The following is a 25,497-nucleotide window of genomic DNA, read 5'->3' on the forward strand; positions in this document are numbered from 1 at the left end:
CTCCTCTTCCTCTTCCTCAAGGGTAGCTTGTTATTCTGGCAATTTACTGGCTGAGTTTGCCTATCATCAGTGTCTCTCCTATTTGGTCCTTAAAAAAAAAACTAGCACAGAAATATGTAATTGCACATTCCCACCATGCTGCGGCAGGAAACCATTACACATGTAATGTGCTGTGATTCTCTTGAGGAGCAAGCTAAAATATAAGCATACATAGAAAACTAGGTGAAAAATAGGCTGATTTAAGCACACAAAACACCTTTCATGCTGAGAGGAATAGAGGAGGCACATGTGCAGCTCTTTGTCACTATTAATAGTTACGCTCCTGTTTTCAGAAACCAATTTTCCTTTTAAAAAAGTCTTTTAATGATTTGAAACATTCCAGAGTCTTGTATGAAGAAGATGCCTGATCATCCCTCATAGCATTTGGAGAGAAAATGATTTCAAGCTAACCTTTTGAGGAAATAATTAAAACCAATAAACCAACTAGTTTTATTTTTATACTTTTTTTAAAAAACTGCCTTATAATCAGGACCACATGTGTTTGTACAGAACAGGAACCTAAAAATTCTAATCTAATTTAGTCGATTTGCTAATGCACTGAGCATTAGCATTTTCTGCTTGGGGAAGAATATGAACCAATAAGATTATCCTGTGGCTAAATCAACAGCTCATCATTCCCCCATGGATAGAACTTTGACCGATGATGGAAGCTGACAGTCACTGTCATTTTAGTTCCATTCAGCTTTGATGTAATACTATTTTTTTTTACTTTCAGTGCTGGAATAGGAAGAACTGGATGCTTCATTGCTACTGCTATTGGTTGTCATCAGCTTAAGGAAGAAGGAGTTGTTGATGCATTAAATATTGTCTGCCAACTGCGTGTGGATAGGTAAGAAGATGACACACCATGCAAAAGCCACCTATAATTGCCAGCCGGTATTCGTAGGTCCCATGTACCCCTTTCTTAACATCATTGATTCTGATTTTATGCAGGGCATAGAAAAAACAAACTGGTCTTAAAACCAAACAAAGTGAGCAAACTGAAGAACTAAGAGCCAAACTTGACATGATGATGGAGATGTAAGAATCCATCACCAAACCTTAAATATTTTTGCAAATGGCTTGCATGTTTTTTCTAGTGGAGTCAATAGCAGCTTTGGTGGAATGATTGCCATGAGGACAGTAGCACATGGGGGATGAGTTAAATGCAGTGGCTGTTGGTGGCTGCATGTCAGTGGGGCTGTGGAATCAACTCCAGGTTTTATTCTGAACTTTCAAGGAGCTGTCCAAGGTGCTGAATCTCCTTGAAAGTTTAGACTAAAATCTGGAGTGGATTCCAGTGCCCCGCTGACATGGAGCCACCATCCACCACTGGTTAAACTCCTCCACACACACACACTGCAGTCCTATTCTAGATAGTTCTCTTCACCTGAGGCTATTTCAGAAAAATGAAAGCGACGGAGAAGCATTTATACACCTCCATCATCATATCTACTTTGGCTCTTAGGGATTTGTTTTAGGGACACACACATATTTGCCTCAATAAGTTTCTTTGGAGGAGGAATGGGAAAGAAATTTTGTTTGGTTTGCAGTTTAATGTGAAACGACCTAATTTCCACTTCCCGAAACTACAGGCAGATGGAAACACAGATATCCTCCCATTTTTGCAATGCTGTTCTCCAACCAAAAAAATGTGTATATTCATGGAAAGTGTGCTTAAAAATGCATGTTGGTGAAAAGAGCATACAAAAATGCATTAGGAAAATTGCTTGCAAAAATGTGTATATTAGCCAAAATTGCATACAAATGTGTATATTGGGAGAAATGCACACTAAAATGCTGATGATTTTTGGTGAGGTCTTTAAAATAAAACAAGCAAACAGATGCATAAACATAGGGAACTGAACTTTAAATAGGAAAAATGAGCAATAGAGACTAACTGAAACTGACTGATTTTTCCACCCCTAGATTGGAGTTTTTAAAAAATAAAATAAAAAGCAATCTTAACAGACTGCCATTTTCAGCAAAGTATTGAGAGTGGGAGTGGTACTTAACCCTTTCCCTGTCTGTGCCTTTAGTATGGATCTCTGTTCAATAACTGTGCAGAAACTCCACAATGTACGTTTGCTGTGCCTTTTAGCACATTTGTCATAGGTGTCTGATCTACACTGATCTATACTTTTATGGTCAAAATTAAATGAGACTTGTGCTGCCAATGCTGCAATGAGTCACTACTGCAGAAATTCTTCTGTGTCAGCTGGTAAGGCAGGAAGCCTGGGAGGCATTAGAAAAAGGACAGGAAAACCTGCACTTTGTACATGTGCCCTATGGTCACAATAGATCACATATTTAGTGTAAGAATGAAAATACATTGACACTGGGAGCCAGATTTTGATTTGCCGGTACGTTTTAAGATGCACGTTGCTCAGTCCAAATTAAATTAATATAAATAGTTCAAGGGCAAAGGAACTGCATGTTGTGAAAAAGAGCAAACAAAATCTGAGTTTACATTTTCAGAGCATGAACGATACAGTTGTGCTTAAAATGCTATAGAAATTGAGTTTCTGCTCTCCACTAGGGCTATGCACATATTTGCCCTGATCTGCCCTGTGGCTCCAATCCAGAGAGGGACCATCAAACCAACCAAGCTCGGAGACACTCCCAAATAAGTTCAGGGGCAGGGGCTTATGTTTAATTTGGGTTTAAAAAAACCAAATTGAACATATGGTGGGAAGAGGAAAGGAGACGTCGTGTCTCCTCCACACACACACACCAGATTGAGAACAGGGTTAATTTATCCTGTGCAATGCTGTTTTGGAAAAGGCCTTACAAAATAACATCCACACCCCTGGGGGATCACTGCCTCTACTCATCAGTCAGGAAGGAGGACCATAGCTATCTTGTCTTCCTGTCTGATGCCCCACCTCCTGAGAGCCCCAGGTCACTCCAGAACATCAAATCTGACCTGTAACAATCTGTGGCTGTCAGAACCTAACTCAGCTGAGGTGCAATTTTCTCAGGCCTCTGCCGAATCCAGTGCACAGCCCTATCCTCTACTCTGAGAATGCTGGGTGCATTATAATGCTTACAGTGAAAGCCATGCATGAATTAATCAGATTGGCCTTAGTGTTGAAAATTAGTAAAAATATAAAAATTTTGGACTATGGCTGAAAGATGCTATTGGCAATATTCAAGGGAAGAGGGTTCTATGGTTGTGGGACATTGAAAATGTATATGCACATGCCAAAGCAGTATGAATATGAAATATAAATAGTATATTCCAAAGTGTATTTTTTTGTCAAAGGAGATTAGGTACATTGGGCCAAGACATTTAAGAGCTTTCAGGTCAAAACTATACCTTTGTGCTTGAAAGGTACAGGAAATCATTGTTGATACTAGAACACTGGATGAATATATTCCCAGCAACACGCATTGTACCAACCAAGACCCCATAGTACATTGTATTACAGTAGTCAAGCCATGAGATTACAAAGTTAGTAATGAAAGTTACTGAACTGTCGCCTCTGATCAAACAGGATTTGGATGTTTTTGAACCAATACAAACTCTTTGAAGCCTGTTTAACCAGAAGTAAAAAGTAATATGAATGTGCACACCGTAAGCCATGGGGAACTTTTGTCCCTCCAGATATTGTTGGACTACAGCTCCCATCATCCCCGATGATTGTCCACTCTGACCATTGGCCACACTGACTGGGGCTGTTATGAGTTGGAGTCTCTAAAAGCTCTCTAAAAAAACCCCCTATTCTCTCCCACCCAATGTCACAAAGGCACTTGTCACCCTGATCCCCTTTCCTTTCCTTTTCAGAGGTGGAATGGTCCAAACAAGTGAACAGTATGAATTTGTGCATCATGCATTGAACCTGTATGAAAGCAAGCTTTCTGCTGAAGCTGTCCAGTGAAACCAAGCAGGAAGAAGCAAATATGTCAATCTCTCTTGAGGTAATTTGTTTCATTACCTACCAGCAACTTCTTCAAGGAGTTTACAGCCGTGGAAGGAGAGGCATTGCAGCCAACTTGGAACATGGATGGTTATAAAAAATAAGCATCCAAGATTGATGGACCCTTGTCTTGAATGTATTGTGAGTTCCCTGAACCAGTTTTGATGAAGGTTAATGTACTGATGTTACATTTGGATTTCACATATATATCTTATGGGGGATTTATTTCTGTATTAATGGAATCTGCCAGACAGAATGTATGTATGTATGTCCTACCAGAGGTGGGCATGGGAAATTCCACTGAAGAAATTTGTTCAAATGCTTTAACGTTTGCAAATGTCTGTCTTGTGAATAGGCTGCCAGATGTTCAACTTACCTGTTAAGTGCTATTACCTATTGTGTGGTAAACTTAATTCCGAGCCCTTTAGGATTCTTGTCACCAAAAGCTGAAGTGGTCCACTAGGGGTTCAAACAAAAACAAACAAACATACAGGAAAAAAATCCATTGTTTTTGAAAGTATTCAAAATAAATTACTGTTTTGAATGACAGCTCCTAAGTTGTGTTATATGACAACTCCTTAGTATTCTTAGGTATTTAATGTATATAGTAAATAAAGTTGGTAAAGCATTGTAGAACACAATGGCTGCAATACAAAGAGAACATTTCCTGTGCAAGCCCTACTGAAAAGAAATCCTGTATTTTAATTGGAGCTTGCTGTACTATTGTGAACTTCACTTTCATTTCAGTGGGGCTTGCACAAGAGAAGTTTCCAGCGGACTGAGCCCAATGTCTTTTTCAATATTGATGCATATATTCAATACTGTTGATTGTCTTAGAAGCTGCTTTTTGCTGTGGGACAGAATCCCATGTATTTGTAAATCTTGTGAGTCATTTTACTTTAAAAAAAACCTTTGCAACATATACTCAATGGTAAGAATTTTAAATATTTGCCTGTCTTTTACTGAAAGATTTTTTTTAAAAAAAATAATAAGTTGTCAACCTTCCATTTCTTGTAATGAGAGGATGTGTGTTTGGGGAACACAAACTAGAATGAAAAATGAGGATTTTGATGGTTTCTTTTTATCTTGCCAATGATCAGTTTATGATGACAAAAGGTAGAGCTGGCACACCTCACTTTGACAAGAACTAAGGAGTCTCAGCACAGGATTAAATAACTGAATGAGTTTCTAAAGCAGTGATGTTACCTTTGCTTCATCCAGCCAATAAACTTGAGACAAAATATTTGAAGATGTCTACATTGTTAGAATTTTATTTCACCTATTGTCATCCACTTTTGGTACTCTTCTATACTGACAAGCACATGAAACTCAGATCTGCTTCTCTGTTTTCTGTGAGATCATCTATAGATGATACTAATCTCACAATACCTTGCCCTGGGCATTTTCATTCCCTAGAGTACATTGTAATATGCTCTTTCCACTGGTCTGCCCTGGCCCACACCCAGTGATTTTTTCTGCTTAAGTTGTAGGAGAAATTGACAGCCTCCCTAATTCTACATACAGAAGACAATTGCATTGGCAGCTGAACCTTACAGTGTCTTCCATTACGCCTGAGGGCAGCAGGATAGCTTCTTAGGGGCTGTAGGGCAGGCCTAACAGCACACATAGCTCTGTCCTCTGACACCTTACCACAGCTCATATGCATGCCCCACCCCAGCATCTGCTGCCTGAGGGGGCCACCCTTCTCTGTCTAATGGCAGGGCTGGCCCTGGGCCATCTACCCAGCTAACAGGAAGTGGAGTTGAGGCCAGTGCATGATGTGGGAGCTTCTGTTGTGACATTTACATAGCTTAGGGCCTTTCTCTGGAACACTTTCTGCACTTCCAGATGAGTACTTCAGTGTGCAGTCTGGAGTGCAGGAATCTCCCCTCTGAATGTGCACACTAAGAAAGCAGATGCATTTTCACACCCATGTTTAAAGATATGTGGGAAATTAGTATTAGCTACTAAGGAAAAAATTGATTCAGTTCACATTTAAAGCCAAATTTATCAAATCTGCACTTTCCAAAATGATATGAGGACCAAACACAGCCAGCCTTCAAAATTTGCACTTATCTGAATGTTGTGATGCAGCTCTTCAACCAAACAAGGCTTCAAAAATGCAGTTTCAGGGAAATTTGCATAAACATGGTGACAATAACATACAAAAATGCATTATATTTGGATAAATTGCTTGCAAAAACATGTACATTAGTCAAACCTGCATACAAACTGTGTATTAGGAGAAACTTTCACTAAAATGCTCAAGAATGTTCATGAGGATTTTCTTTCTTTAAAAAAAAAAGCAAATTGCTGCAGAAATATGAGAATTGAATTTCAAATTGGAAAAATGAGAAACAGAGAGAACCAATTTTGACATATCCTTCCCTCTCTATTAGCTGCACATGAGACAATTACCCAGGCTGGGGAGCAAACTACCTGACAGTTTTACATGGGTATATCTGAGTAAGTAGACAGAGGCATGCGTGTACTGTACTTAACTGCAAAGCAATGTCTTCCTGTAGGACCTTCAGGATTTACAATTCTTCTTGCAGGGAGGGAGGTGGTACATAAAAGTTTTCCATCCATCTGGACCATATTCATCATAAAAATAGGGTACATGTAAGAGAAGAATCAAAGTTCAGTGTCAAATCCTACCCTTCATGCTGATTTCCTCATTCAGGATGCCCAAGCAATCAGCATCCATTAAACTCACAAGGGGGGGGGTTAACGCATGATGTTCAACAAGTGTACAATTTCCATACTTGAATACACAATGCAAGAATTGAGCTATATAAATCAAGAAGTATACATTCTTTCACACAAACACTTTTACACGGTGCAGAGACAGTGTAACTTGTGAACAAGCCTAATAGAAGAGACGTAAGGGACCTTAGGGATATAGGTCTTCATTCTTCTGGTATATGGATATTTGAACATACAATGGTGAGTCATATGTGGTATGCAAACACATGATGTTCCTGGATGGATTCATAACATATCATTACAAAATCTGGTGGTGTTTACAGGGCAACATAGTATATATTTACATTGGCCAATCAAGAACACCTGCAGACATATAATAGTTCACAGACAGGCAATTAAACAAAATTATAGTTCTTTTTCCTCTGCTGAGTTTTCAAAGATGCTTAAGCACTGTACTTGTTTTTAAAATATACCCCTCTTTTGCTTGGGCTTTCCTAAGTAGAAGAGACAGCTAGTACATACTGAAGAATCATATGAGAGGACAAAGTGGTTTAAAACTCCCAAAAACAATTGAATAGAAGGAAGTGTTCGTCACTGACATTTTCCTCCTGTGAAGGCACGTTTCCTTCCTAGCTTTCGCTTCACTTATCTGGGATATGCATTTAAAAAAAAAAAATAGAGAGAGAGAAAGAAGCAATGGGAGTTGTTAGAGGGAAAATGGAGACTTTATTTCACGTCCTAGTTTCTACCTGCCTGGCCTTTGGGATCTCTGGTAAGTACAACTCTTCAACTGTACAGGTTTCCTTTCTCATTCTGGCTGTGATTCCCAAGAGTTCCTGGGAGTTTCCCCCAAGTTGATGAGAGAGAATGGTTTCCATGCTTCAGTTTATACAAGGGGGGGCTGAGAAAACCAAGATTGTTTAGGTTTTGATCAAAAAAAGGAAATAAACATTCTTTTGAGTCGTTACTTCATTCTTGGAGAAGTCCTCCCCACTGCACACTCCATTTATGAGGAAGACTTTATTCATGTTTTGTCCAGGCAGCTTATAAAACCAGAGGGTTATAAATACATTTTAGCTAGAATCTGTTGTAATGTAACTCATTCCACAGCAAACTAGAAATAAAAACAAAAACAAGGGCAACCAAGCACATTCTATTTGACTGAATATGAGACTTTTCACAGCTGTCAGAATTTAATTCCGAAATTGTATTTGTTCTGTGCTGTAATGTATCTGGGATTGGACAGATTTTATTTTGTGATGCAGGCAAGGACATTCTTCAGTCTAACCATACTTGCAAACTTGGTACCAGTCAGGTCATTAATGCAAAGTAGGGAATGGAAACCTCATTGCAATTAGAAGCATAAGGTAGAGAGTTTGTATTAATAAAACAATACCCCATGTTTATATGAAATAAATGGAGCACAAGCATACAGGGGAAGAGAAGCAGACCCAGATCTGAAAACCTTTTTTCAGCAAATGGCTTGCTCATTGCAAAACATTTTCAATGAGGTTTACTAAGAGTGTGATTTACTGTTTAGTGGTGAAATGAAAACATAGCTGGCTTATGTCTTCAGTGGATATTTTTTCTCCAACTGCTTCCACATCCCAAACTTCATTTTTGTACAAGTGTGAACTTTTTTTACCACTTTTATGCAAGTGCCATAGCAGAAAGCTAACGTGGGTTTTCATATCTGTTGAACTCTGTTGTTGCTATTCATGCTGTTCTACAAATATTAATGTTAACATGGGCTCTGTTCCATTTGTATGGGTTCTTCATTTTTTCTAGGTGGCTTTCTTATTATCCATGAGCAAAAAGAGCAATGTATTTATGACAGCAATAAAACAGTATATGTGGGAACATGCAATGTTACCAATATAAACCAGCAATGGAAGTGGATGAAGAATGACAAGCTTCTCCATGTTAGATCTGGCCAATGTCTGGCCATCATCAGGTCCAAGGCTGCACATTCCCGCAAAGCAATCATCGCCAACTGCTCTGAGGCACCTAATTGGACCTGTCACAGCAAGGAAGGACTACTTGAGGTGAAAAACAGCTTTCTGTTCCTCAAGAAACAAGGCCCAACGGTAGTAGTGAAGATGGGGAGGAAATATCCTCATAGCTGGAAAAGAATTGATGTCAACAGAAAGGGAGAGACCGTACGTGAAAATCTGTGCTCAAGGAATGGTAAGCTGCTCTTTCAAATATGTTTCCTGTGAGCTATAATGTGTGTCTTGGGCCAACCAATTTTATTATTTTATTTATTATTATTACATTTATATCCCACCTTTCCTCTAAGAAGCACAAGGCGGTGGTACAAACATGATTCTCCCCCTCCTGCTTTTATTCTCACAACAGCCCTGAGAGGTAGGTTATGATGAGACAGGGTCACCAGTGAGCTTCATGGCTGAATGAACCCTGGTCTCCGTGTCAGTCCAACTATCACTATACCACACTGGCTATTTCTGAAAGATCATTGATATTTAATTCATTGGAGAATAACATGACTTGCAGCAATGAAAAACCATTCAGGGTAGCTTAAAAAGCACATTTCAAAGAAAGTAATAAGAAGTGTCTTCCTGATGTGTTTATATATTTGTTAGCCTATCATGTGCTTTCATAGCTGATATTTATCCCTTTGGCTTCCTATTTTGGTGTCTAGCTTTTTATGGCCTTTTTTGATGTTATTGTGGATTATGTTGTCTGTAGGTCTGATGCTGTCTACAAAAAAACGAGTGTACAAATTACACAACATCATAGAAATGAATAAATTAGTAATCCTTTTTTAAAAAATCCAACAATTGTAGTGGTCCATAGGAAAGTATATCTTCACACTAACAGACATAGCCTATATCAGTCAAGAAGGGATTTGTTTTTCCCCAAGCATACAGATACTTGTCTCTTGATTTTCATTGGACCCATTTTGTTTAGCTGAGTTCACTGTTACAGGGAGTGATCAGTTTGAAGTTCACATTCTAACAGTTTTTAACCAATGTTATCTACTGTCAGCAACTGGAAATATTGCTCTTTGAAAATTTTCTACACAATAGGCTTTGCTGTTCTTATTTCAAACTTCTAAGATGCTAACAATAATAATAATTTGGTCTTGGCTTATACCAACTTTTCCCACCTTTGGGTCCCCAGATATTGCTGGACTACAATTCCCATCATTCCTGACCATGCTGTAAATGGTACATAAGCTCTGTATGCATAATCTGTACCCTGCAAAAGTAGACGTACAAATAATGTGAGCAAATATGTATACTTATAAACGCATAGGTCCTGTCCACAGCTTCAGATCAATATGTGGATGAGGCACAGTCCAAGGCGAGCAAACAAGATTCTGCTCCCCCATCATTCGCATATTCATATCTCTGGACACACTGTGTGAAGAGGGCTGATGTGTCAGTCAGACAAGTAGTCTGTCTAGTTCAGCATCTCCTTACAATGGCTAGATGCCTTGGATGTGTTTAGAAGCATGATGCTTTCAGATGTAGGACATGATGTTTCATAGAAGTTCATAATGGTAGCATCTATCTTCTGTTGTCAGCCCCTCATAGCTGGTTGTCAGAATATACAATGACTGAAAAAGGAGATTGTAATTTTGCATAATCCAGCCATTGGGCACTAAAAACCTAGACTCCATCATATATACATATAATAGTTTTAAAATGCATTCATGGTTAGCTATACTTTGGCATCTCTCACTTCTTTGATTCTATCTATTACATATGTTAATCTGCTTGCATGATACAGGCACTTGAGGCAGCAACTCTACCATACACACAATGATCACTCTGAATGCACATATAACACCCCAAGCATGCTGCCCCATTCATCTCAGTGTCAGGGAGTGGGCAATGCAATACAGTGGGGATGGTCTTCAATAATGAGATACAAAAATGAATGGGACAGCCCTGTGACACAGAGCTCCATGTGTACAATGGAGTGCAGTTTTGAAGCAGAGTCATAACAAATTTTCTGTCCTTCTGTCAAGGATAGCCCTACTATTAAGCAGTGTAAGGTGGCCACTTCAGGCAGCAGATGTTGGGGGTTAGTGGTTGCAGCTCCTTAGCCCATTTCTCCTGAGCTCCCTAACCACTTCCACCCCAAATCAGTGCCTGGTGATGGTGATACTTGCTTATTGATCATCTGAGTTGACTGTGTTGACTTGCCTAGTCACTTTCTCTTAACACATCACAGACAGCACCACTGGGAAAGGTAAGCAGACAGAAAGGCAGTCAGCCAAGGCCATGCACTCCAGCGGGCATCACATCTACACATATATTGCCTGTTCGTGTGATGCATGCTGGTGCCACTGTTGCTGCATTGCCAGATTTGTTTGAGTGGGCAGTGAGAAGGCACCAGGTGAAGCAGTAAGCAAATGACAGTAAAGAATAGGAGGACAGAGCCCTGTGTGCCACATGGCCCACTCCATGTCACCTGAGCTAGCCTGCTATTCTCAGGTGCAGTGAGGATGCTGTCCTGTCCCATTGCCAGTGCTGAGGCAAGATTCAGTTGCCAGCCTGGTCAGCTTTGGTACGTGGGATGAAGAGGGGAGCACCATTCTGTATTCTGACTCAGGTAGCAAAATGTCTGGGGCCAGACCTGCCTTCAGACAAAATTTTAACGTGACTTGTGATTACTGAAGTAAGGGGAAGAACAGTCAGTTACTGGAGCATCAAGAGTTGCTGGAGGGAAGTTGGACCCTGTTTCTTCTAGCATGAGGATGCATTACAACTTTCCAATGTCTTCTAACAGATTCTCCATACTGTTGTTGTTTAGGATGTATGTCACTGACATAATAATAGAGCATTAGTGGTGGCTTTATACCGGAATGTCCACACATCATTCCTCTTTATTAAGTTGTTCTGCAATGATTCCCCTGTGTGGTATTGCCATCTGGAAGAGTGCTCTTGCTCTATAGTGCAACAAAAGCGGGACAAAAAATAAACTGGAACATTTGTGGTATAAAAAGTTACAAGATTTTGACAGGAAGTTACGAGACATGCACTGATTGGAAAGGAAACAGTATCACCTCTCCAAAACTTTTGCAGGTGCAAACAATACTGAAAGCAGGATTGTGTATAACCACCTCATTACCATCATGAGCACAAATCATCATGCATGCACAATAAAGAAGGACATCTGGATGGGCCATCAGTCACTGCCACAAGGCATTATTCTGAGAATGTTCAAGGAATATTAAGGAATACTCAGTTACTTTAGACTTTTCTCCTTCTTGTTAAAAACACTGTACAATTTTAAACCTTCAGTTCTATACCGCCCTGGGCTCCTACTGGAAGGAAGGGTGGGATATAAACCTAATAAATAAATAAAATGAATAATATACACACTTACCTATGAGTAAGTCCTATTGAACTCAATGGGACTTATTTCTGAGTGGACAGTCGTAGAATTGCACTGCAAATATTCCTGTGAGCCTCCCAGAGCCTAAGGGATAGACCATGATATAAATCTAATCAATAAATAGAGCAGTTATGAGCCACACAATCAATAATACCGTAAAATTTCAATCCAAAAAAAGTCTTAGTAAACCATCCAGCAGAAAACAGAAAGGGCATTGACCTGTATCACTAACAATGCAATCCTATCCATTTCCACTCAGAAGTAAGTCCCTTGGAATTTAATGGAACTAACTTCCAGGTAAGTGAGAGTAGGTGTATACAGCATTCTTTGCATTGTTTAGATGAGAGTAACTTTCACTGAGCTTAGCGGGACTTGCTTCAGAGTAGACATGGATGAGAATTTGCTGTAAATCTTATCAACATCATGAAAATGTTGAGGATCAACAAACATTGTAGAGTTTAGAAAATACTAATTTGTTTAAACCGTTTTGCCAGTGGTCCTAAATAATTTATCAGCTAAATTTTGGGATCTGGATGTGGGTATTTCACAAAACAGGAACACTGGTTAAATTTTCACCAATGTAATCCTTATCTTATTTTAAAAACTAAATTATTTATTTTTTTAATGTTATTTTAAAGCTTTAATGTTATTTTAAAGCAACTCTACATATTATTGATTAAAATTGTACTGTAATAACAACATTATTTTTAAAGTCACAAAAAAGAATCCTCAGTTCAGTTGAGGAAAAAATCATTAGACACCAAGTTTGACATGAGTCATTCTACTCATACGTTATATCCTCCTTTTGTTTTGTCTACAGTCTTAAGTAGACAAAACAGAGGATAAGCAAAAAGGATATAGCATATGAGCTAAATGACTGATGTGAGTTGGGAAGGCATGGTGATAAGAGCACATTTAAAGTTTCTCTTGAATATCCAAGCTATGACCTAGTGAGCCCAATTATGAGATTCAAGTCAAGATCCAATGAGCCCCATCACATGCAAGGGCTTGTGTGTCCACAATAAGGACAGTGACTTCATTACTGCAATTATTATAATTATTGGGCTGTATGTATTCTATGACATCACTCAGTGAAATGGGAAGGGAAGCAATTTTCGGTGCCTCTATAAATTTGCTCTGAAGTGTCCTCAACTCCCTGGAGCAGATTTAGATGAGTGTGGGGTAGAGATGGGAAAGAAATTAAATTCAGTTCAGATTTAAAGTGAACCTCCCTAATTTTCACTTTCCAAAGCAATTCGAGAGGAGAAACAGCCATCTTTCAAAATTCACACTTTTTTATTTTTGCAATGCTTTTCCTCCTCCACACAGCTTATAGTTAATAATCAATAAAACACAAAAATAATACAAAAACACAAATCAACTAGTCAATAAATAAAATAATATTGATGATAAAACCACCAGCACCACAACTCCTTGCGCTACATCACAAACTTCTTTTGAACCTCCCGGTTCAAAATCAGCTTAACAAGTGATGTATGAGACTGGTAGGGGGTAAGTTTCCTTCACCCCACTGGACACTGCGAGAACTCCAAACTGTGGTCTCAGCAATTAACACTGCAATCCTATACATTTCTATTCAAAAGTAAATCCCATTGAGTTCAGTGGGGCTTACCCCCAGGTAAATCTTCATAGGATTGCAACCTAAAAGGGATTACTATAATTTGCAAAGTTCACAGTTCATCCCATTGGACACAGCTTGTGCTTTAAGGTTCACTTTACCCTCCATCTAATTTCTTCTATTGTAGTTCTGTGTTTTTTTTATCAGTCAGATGCAATATACCAATATGAATAAATAGTATTACTATTTGTACCAGTCTTGGCATTGGTGAGCCAATTAACACATGCAGTGTGATAAAATCCATTGTGCCGATCCAGTCCACAAGTAGTACTATTGAACTTACTGATGAATTGTAATTCAGTGGCTTCATGTTAAAGTCTGCCTTTGAAGTTTTGTTGTTCAAGGATGGCCACTTCATGGTCAGTTATAGGGTGTACTAAGAGCTTGAAATGTTCCCCCACTGATTTTTGGATATTGCAATTCCTGATATCAGTTTTGTGCCCATTTATTCTTTTGCTACAGACTGCCCTGTTTGTTCTGTGTAGAATAAAAAGGGGATTGTTGGCAAATGATGCATTTATCATATTGAAAGATGAGGAATACATTATTGGATAGGTGCTTTCAGGGTTCTGGGCCTCAGCCAGCTAATATTTGTATGGAGATTTGATGCCTAGGATGGAGGGAAGGTTACTATTGCCCTATAAAGGCCTTAGAGTGGCCATAATGGAACAAAGGAACTTCAAAAGGAGACTGCAACATGACACTGCTGAATTACAATTTATTCAGAGGCTCAGCACTATCACTAGTGGATGGAATTGGCACAAAGGATTTTTCTCATACTATATGTGTCCCTTGGCTCACCAGTGCCAGAATCCTCTCTGTTTATAATTTCCCACCACAACCATGTGTGTGTGATGGTAGATATATCGACAAAAGCACATGGTTGCAACTCAAGATAACTCTTGAAGCATCTGATAAAGTGGACTGTAGTCCTGAAAAGCTTATGCCATATTAAATGTGTTAGTCTTTAAGGTGCCACAAGACTGTGAAAAAGGCAAATTCCATGCTAGGGATCATCAGGAAAGGAACTGAAAATAAAACTGTCAATATTGTGAAGTTGTTGTACAAATCTAAGATGCCACCATATTTGGAATATTGTGTACAGTTCTGGTCACCTCACCTCAAAAAGGATATTGTGGAGTTGGAAAAGGCTCAGAAGAGGACAACCAAAATGATCAAGGGGATGGAGTGACTCCCCTATGAAGAAAGGTTGCAGCATTTGGGGCTTTTTGTTTAGAGAAAATGCGAGTAAGAGGTGACATTACAGAAGTGTATAAAATTATGCATGGCATGGATAGAGAAAGTTGTCCTCCCTCTCTAACAACACTAGAATTCATGAACATCCAATGAAGGTTCAGGACAGATAAAAGAAAGTACGTCTTCACCCAGTGCATAGTTACGCTATGAAACTCACTCCCAGAGGAGGCAGTGATGGCCACCAACTTGGATGGTTTCAAAAGAGGGCTAGACAACTATATGGAGAATGAGGCTATCCATGGCTACTAGCCACAATGGCTATGCTTTGTTTCCATGGTCGGAGGCAGTATGCTTCTGAATGCCATCTGATGGAAACCACAGGAGGGGAGAATGCTCTTGCACTCAGATCCTGCAGGCTTTTCTTATGTTCTGAAGATTCTTGGTCTCTTTGTTGTTTTAGTTTCATTAGCTAAATATGGTGGACATTCAAGGTGCTAAGATAAGAGGCTGCAATCTGGATGAGCCTTATATTGAGGTGCCTAAATAAGTGCTCATTGGCAGCCCTCCCCCCATGCATTTCTCAATTCTGCCTCATCAACACACAAGTAGGTTCGGAGCACAGAATGTACAATACTGAGAATCTCAGCCTTCTATGTTTTAAATAATAAGCAAGTTGGTACAAATGGGAGCATCCCTTCATTGCTAATAGCAGGTGCAGGAAGGGTAATTTGAACTAGAACTGTGATGGGGCAAGAGGTTAAAAGCCCACCCCTTGCCATGCAATGGTCCTGATGTGGTTTAAGCAAACCACACCAGCGATTTGTGAAAGAAAATATTGTTGTGCAAAGGCAAACTAAATGACAAGCATCACGTCAAGTTTGGCCCCGAATTACTTTGGCACGGAATTCTGTTTAGCACATTGTTTACACAGTGTTACCCATAATGTTCCAAAAGCTCCTGAAGGCAATATTTGAAGCAATCATCATGTCACACAAGCTACATTGCTCTATAATAATAGAGAGTAGAACCCAAAAATGTATTACTGGACTCCTGTGAATGGATTGTCACAGTGCCAATGTTGGATATTGGGCATGCCTCACACTTATGATGATTTTTGTGTGTGTAATTTAACAGACTCCTACAATTTCCTGTTCAGAGAAGAGCAAAGATTATAGTTCAAAATAGAAAGAAACATTTGAACTGAGCTATGTGTTCGTCTGGAGGGTGGGGAGGCCTTCCTGAGGAGTGCAAAATATATGTTAGGCTAACAACTTGCAGGAGTTTAGAACAAGGAATGTTTTTCATTGAAAGGGACCTTGCAGGGAGATGCATCTTATATATGTAAACAGACGATGGACAATTTTATTTTATTGGTAGCATTAAATATGCATGTCAATGTTTTTAAAGGATGTTGTTCATTTCAGGATGAAAGTTCACAAACTGGTCCTTTTGGCAGAGGAAAAAATCATAGGCTGACATTCTAAGACTTCATAATTATATGCTGAGTGATCATATTTGGAAACATCTGCTACTTCTAACCTAGTAATTACAACTTTTTTAGAGGGTCTGTGAGCTAAAATTGTTATACGTGGCAGCCAGCCTACTGTTGTGGCAGCAAAACAAGGGCTTGCCATGCATGAAACTCGGCTTCTAGGACTAAAGTGCCTCAAGCAAGCACATTCTGCTATAGAAAGGAAGCAATATTTTCTATGAGAGAAAGATATTCAAGCTACTAAAGAACAGTCCCAATCATGCTGGCCTATAAATGAAGCATCAGCAGCCACAGTACACCTCCGATTGCACCTTACTCTCTCATAGAAAAGACATGAAATTCTCTTACCACAGAGGGAGAACCCTGGAATGTGAGTGAAAAATGTGTAAACGTTTCTTGCTCTACTCTAATTGCAACTCTGGTATTCCCTAAGATGACTAAAAAGGCTCATATAATCATAACCGATTATCAGAAGCTTGCCGTCCACACCCAACAAAAGGTTATTTCCTGAACCGAGCGAATATAAGACTTTATTTGAAAGAGTTCTGAATAATCTGTTATTATAAAGCAATCCTGAAAACTTGCAACCTACCAGGTTTAATGCAGCCTGTTACTGTATATAGCAGTCCACAAATAGTTGGATAAAGAGTTGGTCTTGTTGCCCACCAAGGACTGCAAAAACAGTGGAAGGGGTTGTCAAGCACTTGACAGGCCACAGTACAGAGCTGGTCACAATTTGAGCAGACCTGGACAATTCAAAGATTTAAAAGTGGTATACAAGGCCGGCCAATAGGGAATCAGTCTTGCTTTCCATTGTTTGTGTTTGTTGCACATAAAGAATGACTCCTTGGAGTTGCTCCCATATGTCTTGTTCAAAGAGGTACACAAGAATAGAGTACTTGGAAGGGTGAAGAGCACATAGAGGATTATCAGAGCCAGATTCTCCAAATCTGAAGGATTATCCATGACTGCCCTGATGAACAGTGAAGAAAGCGCAGGTTGTGGAGAGAGATAGGAACTAGGCCCAGACTGCTAAATGGTGCTTCAAGAAGAGACGTAAATTGAGTTGGAGCTTTCAGATTTGTCAGGGACCCAGTTGCATGTATCATGCACACTCACAAAAACTTGTGAACCTTATATGTATAGATGTATGTGAAAAGTAAAGTCCTTGGCCTTGTGGAGAGGTGTTTCTAACTAATCCAATAACTAATCCATGCAGCTGGTTGCATTCATATGCATATTGCTCTATCCATTATGAAAATCTCAAACAAGCTTGCTATTATATGATGGCTGCAAATTATCACATGAAAAACATGCTTCTTGAATTCATCAGTGGTAAATCTAATTTAATAAATGAGTAAATCAAATTAAGATTGGGGGGAAAACTACAACAATCATGCTATTATCTATCTATCTGCCATAGCTCAGTGATAGTGCACCTGTTTCACATGCAGAATATCCCAGATTCAATCACTCCAATCTCCAAGTAGGTCTGGGAAAGACTTCTGTCTCAAATCCTGGAGAGTCACTGCTAAGGAAGACAAAACTGAGCTAGATGGACCAATGAAAAGGCAGCTTTATGTGTTCCATAACTGTCTGTCTGTCCATCTATCAATCTGATCTATCTGTCATCTTTCTATTGTATGTCAAATGCTTCAAAAGGAGCTACAGAGAAGCTAACAACTGATCAATATACAGTGGGATCAAACCAATGTGTTAAAATATATTAAAGGAAGGACAACAACATCAAAGACAATAAAAATCTATAAAGGCAGCAGAATGGTGCACATCAGACAGAAAAGCATTAAAATGCCTGCTGCTGCAACAACGTGGTCTTAAGTGACCTCCTAAATCAAAACTAAGGCTGTATTCCCAACACCACTTACCTGGGAGCAAGCTCGTTGAATTCAATAGGACATACATGGTTAGGATTGTATCTGTGGAACCTCTCTAGGGAGGGTGTTCCATAAAGAGTCTGCCACTTGTTTCAGCCAACCACCCAATACTAGACAATGCAGGCATTTGGAGCAAGGCCCATCTAATCACCCTGGGAAGGCTCATATGGGAACTGACATTCCTTGAAATCCCCTGGATCCAAGCTTTTTTGACCTTTTGAGGTCAAAAACTAGCACTTTAATGCCGTAGAGTCTGATCCATTCGGGTGAATAGGGCACTGCCTCACCAACCTCAGTCTGTCTTCAACCAGCCCCCACTTCCCTGCCTTCTTACTTACAAATAGGAGAAATTAGATTCACTTTGCATTTAAAGCTGAATTTGTCACATCCAAACTTACTGAAACAATTTGAGAAGCAAAACACAGCCACCCTTCAAAATTCATACTTATCCGATGCAATTTTCCTACCAAAGAATGTTTACAAAAATGCATATATTAGGGGGAAATGTGTATAAAAATAAATATATTGGTGAAAATAACATATAAAATGTATTATATTAGAAGAAAATGCTCTAAAAATGTGTGCATTAGTCAAAACTGCAAACAAAATGTTTATTAGGAGATATTTGCACAAAAAATGCTGAAGAATTTTCAGAGGATTTTTTTTTAAATCGCAAATTACTGCAGAAACCTGGAGAACTCAAATTAAAGTTGGAAAAATTAGAAACAGAGAAATGAAACTGGCATATCTTTCCATCCCTACCTACAACCTGCCCAGGCAGTGTCCTGGCTGTCAGTTATCTCCTTCTTAGTCTCAGTGTTGCCTGTTGTAGAACTCAACAAAGAGGATGATGGAGGCAAAACTAGAGTTAGTTGGTTCTGCTTGTCATTGGCTCTGGTTCCACCTATCATTAGTTCTAGCTGTACCTAGTGTTAGCCACCCTGCTTTCCATCCTACTAGTTCCAATGGGTACCAGGCCCCCCTGCTTTAACATATAGCCAAAAACTAATTGTGAGTCAATGCAGGTCTTTCAGTACTGTTAAGTGTGCCAGCCCAGTTAGCCATGTACAAGGTGAGCCACTTGCATTCTGAAGCAACTGTCGTTTCCAGATAGTCAGCATGCAACCCCACATAGAGCGTGTTAAGTACAACCACATTGAAATGATTGTCAGTGGTATTGCTGATTCTTGAATACAGTTGAATAAAAGTTTAGTGATGTTCCGCCCCAGGCGCAAGAGGAGTTAGCTCAGGGAGAGGAACCAGATGAGGATGAGGTCCCTGGGAGCGTTGAAGAAAGAGGGAGCTCAGTCAGCTCGCAGACTCCGTTGGCCAGCCCCTCCATCGAGGCAGTTCCCGCTCTGCCTGCAAGACCCCTGCCTGAGGCATTGGAAAGCAACCCCCTTGCACGTGCCAACCACACCCCTGCCTGAATCCCCGCCTGGCACTTCAAACGCTTCCCCAACAACCAGCTTCCCACTCCCTGAAGTCGAGCTGTCACCTATTATTATTATTATTACTCTTTATGTTTACCCCGCCCTTTTTCCAAAACTGGAACTCAGGGCGGCTTACAAATAAAAACTACACATAGGTAAAAAACATACAAAAATATACAATTAAAATAGAATTAAACTATTCGTAACATTAAAACCATGAAACACACTTAAAATACTAAGACAATTTAAAACATTAAGAATAGGACCATACAACAGACCTTATGAGGTCCTATCTTAAACATCTTCTAGTCCAAAAGCCTGTCGGAGTAAAAAAGTCTTTGCCTGCCGATGGAAGGATAGCAAGGAAGGGGTCATTCATGCTTCCCTAGGAAGAGAGTTCCAGAACCTAGCAAAGCCCCGCTGTCAGTTGAGCTATCGGAGGCTCACCCCCCCACCCCACATGAGACAGCACAAGAAAAGGGGCCTTGAGAGAGTGGAACTTCGGAGGAGCCGTTGTTTACGGGCAAAGACATTCCCTACTTAATCAGGTGCCCGCCCAGGCTTCAGTGCTGATTCAACTCTCCCCACATGCTACACAGACTGTTTAGGTAGCTTAGGTAGGGAAAGTAGTGAGCTAGAGTAGACAGGTTTATGAAGCGTGCACTTTGGATGTAACCATCACTCTAATAAAAAGAGAATTAAATCAACCCTCACCTCTGTCTCGTGTCTCGGGCTCTGGGCAGGACAAATATGCTACTTTATACTAACAATATTTAAAACCCAATAATTATTTTAGAAGTTACAAAGGATATTAATATCACTATGCTGGATTTGAAGAGCATTTCACAGAGAGCACCATAATAGGGCTGCTTCAAATATGACAAAATTCCTACAGAAAAACACTTATGTGTGGTAAAATCGTGTATCGGGCTCTGGGCAGGACAGCTTGAATCAGCCATCACCTCCCTTCACCGACACTCCCATGACCAAAACCATGGAGGCTAGCTGCAGCACCGAAGGGGAACTTCAAGAAACCATCAAAGCCTTGTATGCCGAGTCCAGAATCTCCAGGCAGTAACCTAGAATCTCCAACTCGAGAATCAAAACTTTTGAGCCCTGATTGCCCAAGAAGTTGCAGTACCAGCGGCTGTGCCACCATCTGAGTCAAGGTGCCAGTGGGACTACCTCCTCACTATGGTGACCAGAGTGACCAGTTCACCACGTTCCTTGCCCAGTGTGAACTATACATACATGTACGTCAGGCTGAATGATGTGAAAGTGGTGTTTATCATCAGCCTCTTGGAAGGAGAAGCAGCCAAGTGGGCTACCCCATATCTTGTAAGAAACGACCCTGTCCTGGGTCAATACACTGCCTTCGTCACAGCCATGACCGAGATGTTCATGATTCTCAGAATAAAGAGATGGTCGTCCGCCAGCTAGGAACCTTGAAGCAGGGGAAGGGCTCCGTGGTGACCTATACTAACACGTTTTGCATCTTAGCCCAGGAGGTAGAATACAATGATCCGGCTTTGATGTACTTCTACAGGAATGGGCTCAGCGTGGAGGTGCTGGATGAATTGGCATGCACCTCCCCACCTGGCAGCCTAGCGGGGCTGATCCAGTTATGTTTGCAGATAGACAGTCGGATTGAAAGTTGCCGCTTCGAGTGCAGGGCGGAATTTCCATGCTCTCAGGCTCCCACACCTCCCCCCGCGTCTGTTTCCCACCTAGCATGGGAACCTCAACTTCGCCGGGGTTGGAGCCCATACAAATCGGAGGGGCTAGACCACGTCTGTCGGAGGAGTAGGAGGAGAAGTGCAGGAGGGAGAGGTTATGTCTGTACTGCAGGAAAGGGGGGCACCTGGCCTGAGGATGCCCCTCCAAGGGAGAAAGAGCTCAGGTGCAGGAAAACTTCAAATCCCAGCTCTCAAAGAGGCCAAAGAGTTGGGAGTGAAGCAGACGCCGTGGCCATGCCAGCAACCCCTCTTGTCGCAGCCCGCCCTTCACTTGCCGGTTCAACTGACTCTTCCTTCAGGGTGAAGTCTTCAAGTTAGAGCCATGATCGACACTGGAGCTTCATCAAATTTTATGGACTGGAATTTCACTCAGGAGCATGGCATGCCCACCCAAATGCTTGAGCAGCCCTTGTCCATCGAGACCATTAATGGGTGGTCCTTAAAGTCAGGAACTGTTACCACAGCAATGAAGATGCTAGGAATGGAAATCCCAGGACAAGTGGAGAGACTGTCATTCTACATAGCTTCCCTGCCTCGCTTCCCAGTGGTGTTGGGAATGCCCTGGTTGGTTCAGCACAACCCTACAATTTTCTGGGACAAAGTGGTGGTGGTGTTTACCTTAGGATATTGCCATCAACACTGCCAACCGTGGAAGAAGTCCCCCCCCCGATGTTGTGGCTGGAGTCATATTGCAAGGGGAAGTTGTCCTGCCGGACAAGTATGAGGAGTACCAGGATGTGCTTGACAAAAAAGAAGCCAACCAATTGCCCCCCCCCATCGACCATACGACTGCGCCATAAATCTGATGCCGGGGGGCGCATCCCTGCAGGGCAGATTTACTCCTTGTCGGAACCGGAGCTGACAGCACTAAGGGAATTCCTGGAAACTAACCTAAAGAGGGGCTTCATTTGACCCTCCCAGTCTCCGGCTGGGGCCCCTTTGCTGTTTGTTAAGAAGAAGAACGGAGAGCTACGCCCATGTGACTACAGAGAGTTGAATAAGATCACCATTCCCTGCCACTCATCACAGAGATGCTGGAGTGACTGCAGACGGCCAAGATTCATACCAAGTTGGATTTGAGGGGAGCTTACAATCTGGTACGAATCAAGGAGGGGATGAGTGAAAGACAGGGTTCAAGACACATTATGGACAGTTTGAGTACCTGGTCATGCCTTTCAGACAATTCCAGTCGCCAGGGGTCTTCCAGAGCTTCATGAATGACATATTTCGAGACTATTTGGACCGGTTCATGATTGTGTATCTGGGTGATATCCTCATCTATTCGGACTCCCCAGCAGAACACAAGGAACACATACAGGCAGTGCTACAATGTCTCAGGGAACATCGTCTTTATACCAAGCTGGAGAAGTGCGGCTTTAACCTGACCATGCTGGACTTTTTGGGGTATCGCATTTCCCCAACCGGGGTAGAGATGGACCCAAGGAAGGATCACTGCGTCTTCAGGTGGCAGCCGCCCCAAACAAAGAAAGACCTTCAGCGGTTCCTGGGATTCACCAACTACTACCATTGGTTCATTGCTAATTATTCTGACAAGACTGCGCCCCTCATGGACTGCCTGAAAGGGCCTGGTCCCTTTCGCTGGACTGACGCAGTGCAAGAAGCCTTGGAGGAGCTGAAGGTGCGGTTCGCCTCGGAATCCATACTGCAACACGCAAACCCAGCACACCCCTTTGTGGTGGAGACGGATGCATCAGACGTGGCCATCAGTGAGGTGCTTTTACAACCAGCACAGAGGGGGGGGTCTGAGACCATGCACTTACTTTTCGCGGAAGTTGACAAGTTCAGAGCAAAACTACACCATGTGGGAAAAGGAGTTGTTGGCCATTCACGATGCATTTGAAACTTGGCAACACCTTTTGGAAGGAGCACAACATGAGAATGAGGTAAGCACCAATCATCGGAACCTGGAGAGCCTCCACACTGCCCATAAGCTGAAACAGAGACAGGTGTGCTGGGCACAGTTCTTCGGTCGCTTCCACTTCAAGATCCATGACTTTCCTCAGGCGCAGATTAAGCAGGCAGATGCCCTATCCCGCAAACCAGAATACTTGGAGAATCCAACTCTGAGACCTCCGCAACTGATCATACCCCTTGAGAAGATGGTGGCAGGGGTGTGCCAGGACTCCTGGGTGGAGGATCTGTAGTTGGTGCAAGAACAAGATCCATTTGTCCAGAACAAGCGCCCAGAGTTAGAGGAGCAGCCTAATGGGAGTGCAGAGGGCTACATGCTGAACGGGGGTGCCAAGGTCCTGCATCAGTGTCACGACTCTCCCACTGCTGGGCACGTTGGAGTCTTCAAAACTTTGCAATCAGTCGCGAGGGAGTTTTGGTGGCCCCAGATGAAGGGGGATGTGGAGTGCTATGTCCAGTCCTGCCCCACCCTGTGCCAGAGCTAAACACGTCATGGGGCAGCCAGCAGGACTCTTAGAGCCACTCCCTAGGCACTCCCAGGGTCCTTGGCAGATGGTAACTATGGACCATCACTGACCTTCCCTCCTCGCAGGGGAAGACAACCGTGATGGTGGTGGTGGATGCTTTTACTAAAATGGCTCATTTCATTCCATCCACGGGACTCCCAAACGCATGAGACATTGCTCGACTGTATGTTCAGTATGTGTACAAGGTTGCACAGCCTCCCAGACAGTTTAGTTTTGGACCAAGGGACACAGTTTACGGCTCAGTTGTGGCGCGCCTTGTGGCAACTGCTACAGAGAGAACTGAGACTGTCATCGTCTCATCACCCACAGATGGATGGTCAGACTGAGATAGTGAATGCCACGTTAGAGCAATATCTCCGCTGTTATGTCAACTACCAGCAGGACAACTGGGTGTCCTTTTTGCACTTAGCAGAGTTCGCTTACAACAACTCAGTGCTTGCTAACACCAACAGACTCCATTCTTTGCCAACCTGGGATACTACCCCCAAATGTTCGCCGCCCCACACGGCAGCCCCTCCATTCCAACAGCCAAAGACTTCATGCAAGAACTCCAGGCCATGCAGCAGCTGTTAAAGGAACAGTTAGAGAGGGTGAAGATGGACTTTAAGAGAGTTACCGATCAATATCGACAGGAGGGGTCCCTAATCAGTGTGGGAGACAGGGTGTGGCTGTGTGCCTACACGGGAGTGCTGCCATAAGTTAAAAGATCGTAAGGTGGGCCCCTTTGAGGTGCAGGCTCAGATCAATCCAGTGACTTTTCATCTGAGGCTGCCTCCTTCCTTCAAGATACACCCAGTGTTTCATCATTCCCTGCTTACTCTTGAACACCCTCCGGATCCCCACAGAATGCCAGAGGTGCCCCTGCCCCCCATTGCGGTGAATGGGCAAGAGGAATATGAAATGGAGCACATTTTGGACTTGCGGAAGCGCCGAGAGTGGCTTCAATATTTGATTTACTGGAAGGGATATGACCAGACGGAGCGTTTGTGCGAATCAGCCAAAGTATTCATGTGCTGGACTTGATGAGGGAGTTCCATGACGCTTACCCAGACAAGCCCAAGCCCAGGGGGTGGGGGTAGTGCATGGGGGGATGTTGTTGCCCCCCAGGCGCAAGAGTTCAGGGAGAGGAATCAGATGAGGATGAGGTCCCTGGGAGTGCTGAAGGAAGAGGGAGCTCAGTCAGCCCGCAGACTCCCTTGGCCAGCCCCTCCATCGAGGCAGTTCCCGCTCCGCCTGCAAGCCCCCTGCCTGAGCCATTGGGAAGCAACCCCTCACACGCACCAACCACGCCCCCGCCTGAATCCCCACCTGGCACTTCAAACGCTTCCCTGCCAACCAGCTTCCTGCTCCCTGAAGTTGAGCTGTCACCAAGCGAAGCCCCACTGTCAGATGGGCCGTCGGAGGCTCGCCCCCCTTCACCCCACATGAGACGGCGTGAGAAAAAGGACCTTGAGAGGGTGGAACTGTGGAGGAGCCTTCGTTTATGGGCAAAGACCTTCCCTACTTAAGCAGGTGCCCGCCCAGGCTTCAGTGCTGATTCAACTCTCCCCACATGCTACACAGACTGTTTAGGTAGCTTAGGTAGGGAAAGCAGTGAGCTAGAGTAGACAG

The 25,497-nt window shown here is 42.2% G+C and overlaps 2 protein-coding genes across 5 annotated transcripts in view; both read left to right on the forward strand.

The window, feature by feature from the left end:
- Positions 1-4,170, forward strand: part of PTPRR (protein tyrosine phosphatase receptor type R) — a 191,062-nt gene extending 186,892 nt beyond the window's left edge. Inside the window, exons 13-14 of the mRNA XM_061637817.1 lie at positions 776-889; positions 3,827-4,170. Of these exons, the coding sequence (XP_061493801.1) occupies positions 776-889; positions 3,827-3,920 (208 nt within the window). The 3' untranslated portion in view covers positions 3,921-4,170. The remainder of the gene's footprint in view (positions 1-775; positions 890-3,826) is intronic.
- Positions 4,171-7,253: 3,083 nt separating this feature from the next.
- The window catches only part of PTPRB (protein tyrosine phosphatase receptor type B), a 107,950-nt gene continuing 89,706 nt past the window's right edge, over positions 7,254-25,497 (forward strand). For 2 of the 4 annotated variants that reach the window (XM_061639744.1, XM_061639745.1), the window contains exons 1-2: positions 7,260-7,437; positions 8,454-8,852. In XM_061639744.1, the coding sequence (XP_061495728.1) occupies positions 7,362-7,437; positions 8,454-8,852 (475 nt within the window). In that variant the 5' untranslated portion in view covers positions 7,260-7,361. Of the gene's footprint in view, positions 7,438-8,453; positions 8,853-25,497 lie in introns of all 4 variants that reach the window. The other 2 variants (XM_061639747.1, XM_061639743.1) reach the window with 2 other exon arrangements.

This window comes from Rhineura floridana, chromosome 8 (genome assembly GCF_030035675.1).
Source record: "Rhineura floridana isolate rRhiFlo1 chromosome 8, rRhiFlo1.hap2, whole genome shotgun sequence".
NCBI lineage: Eukaryota > Metazoa > Chordata > Lepidosauria > Squamata > Rhineuridae > Rhineura > Rhineura floridana.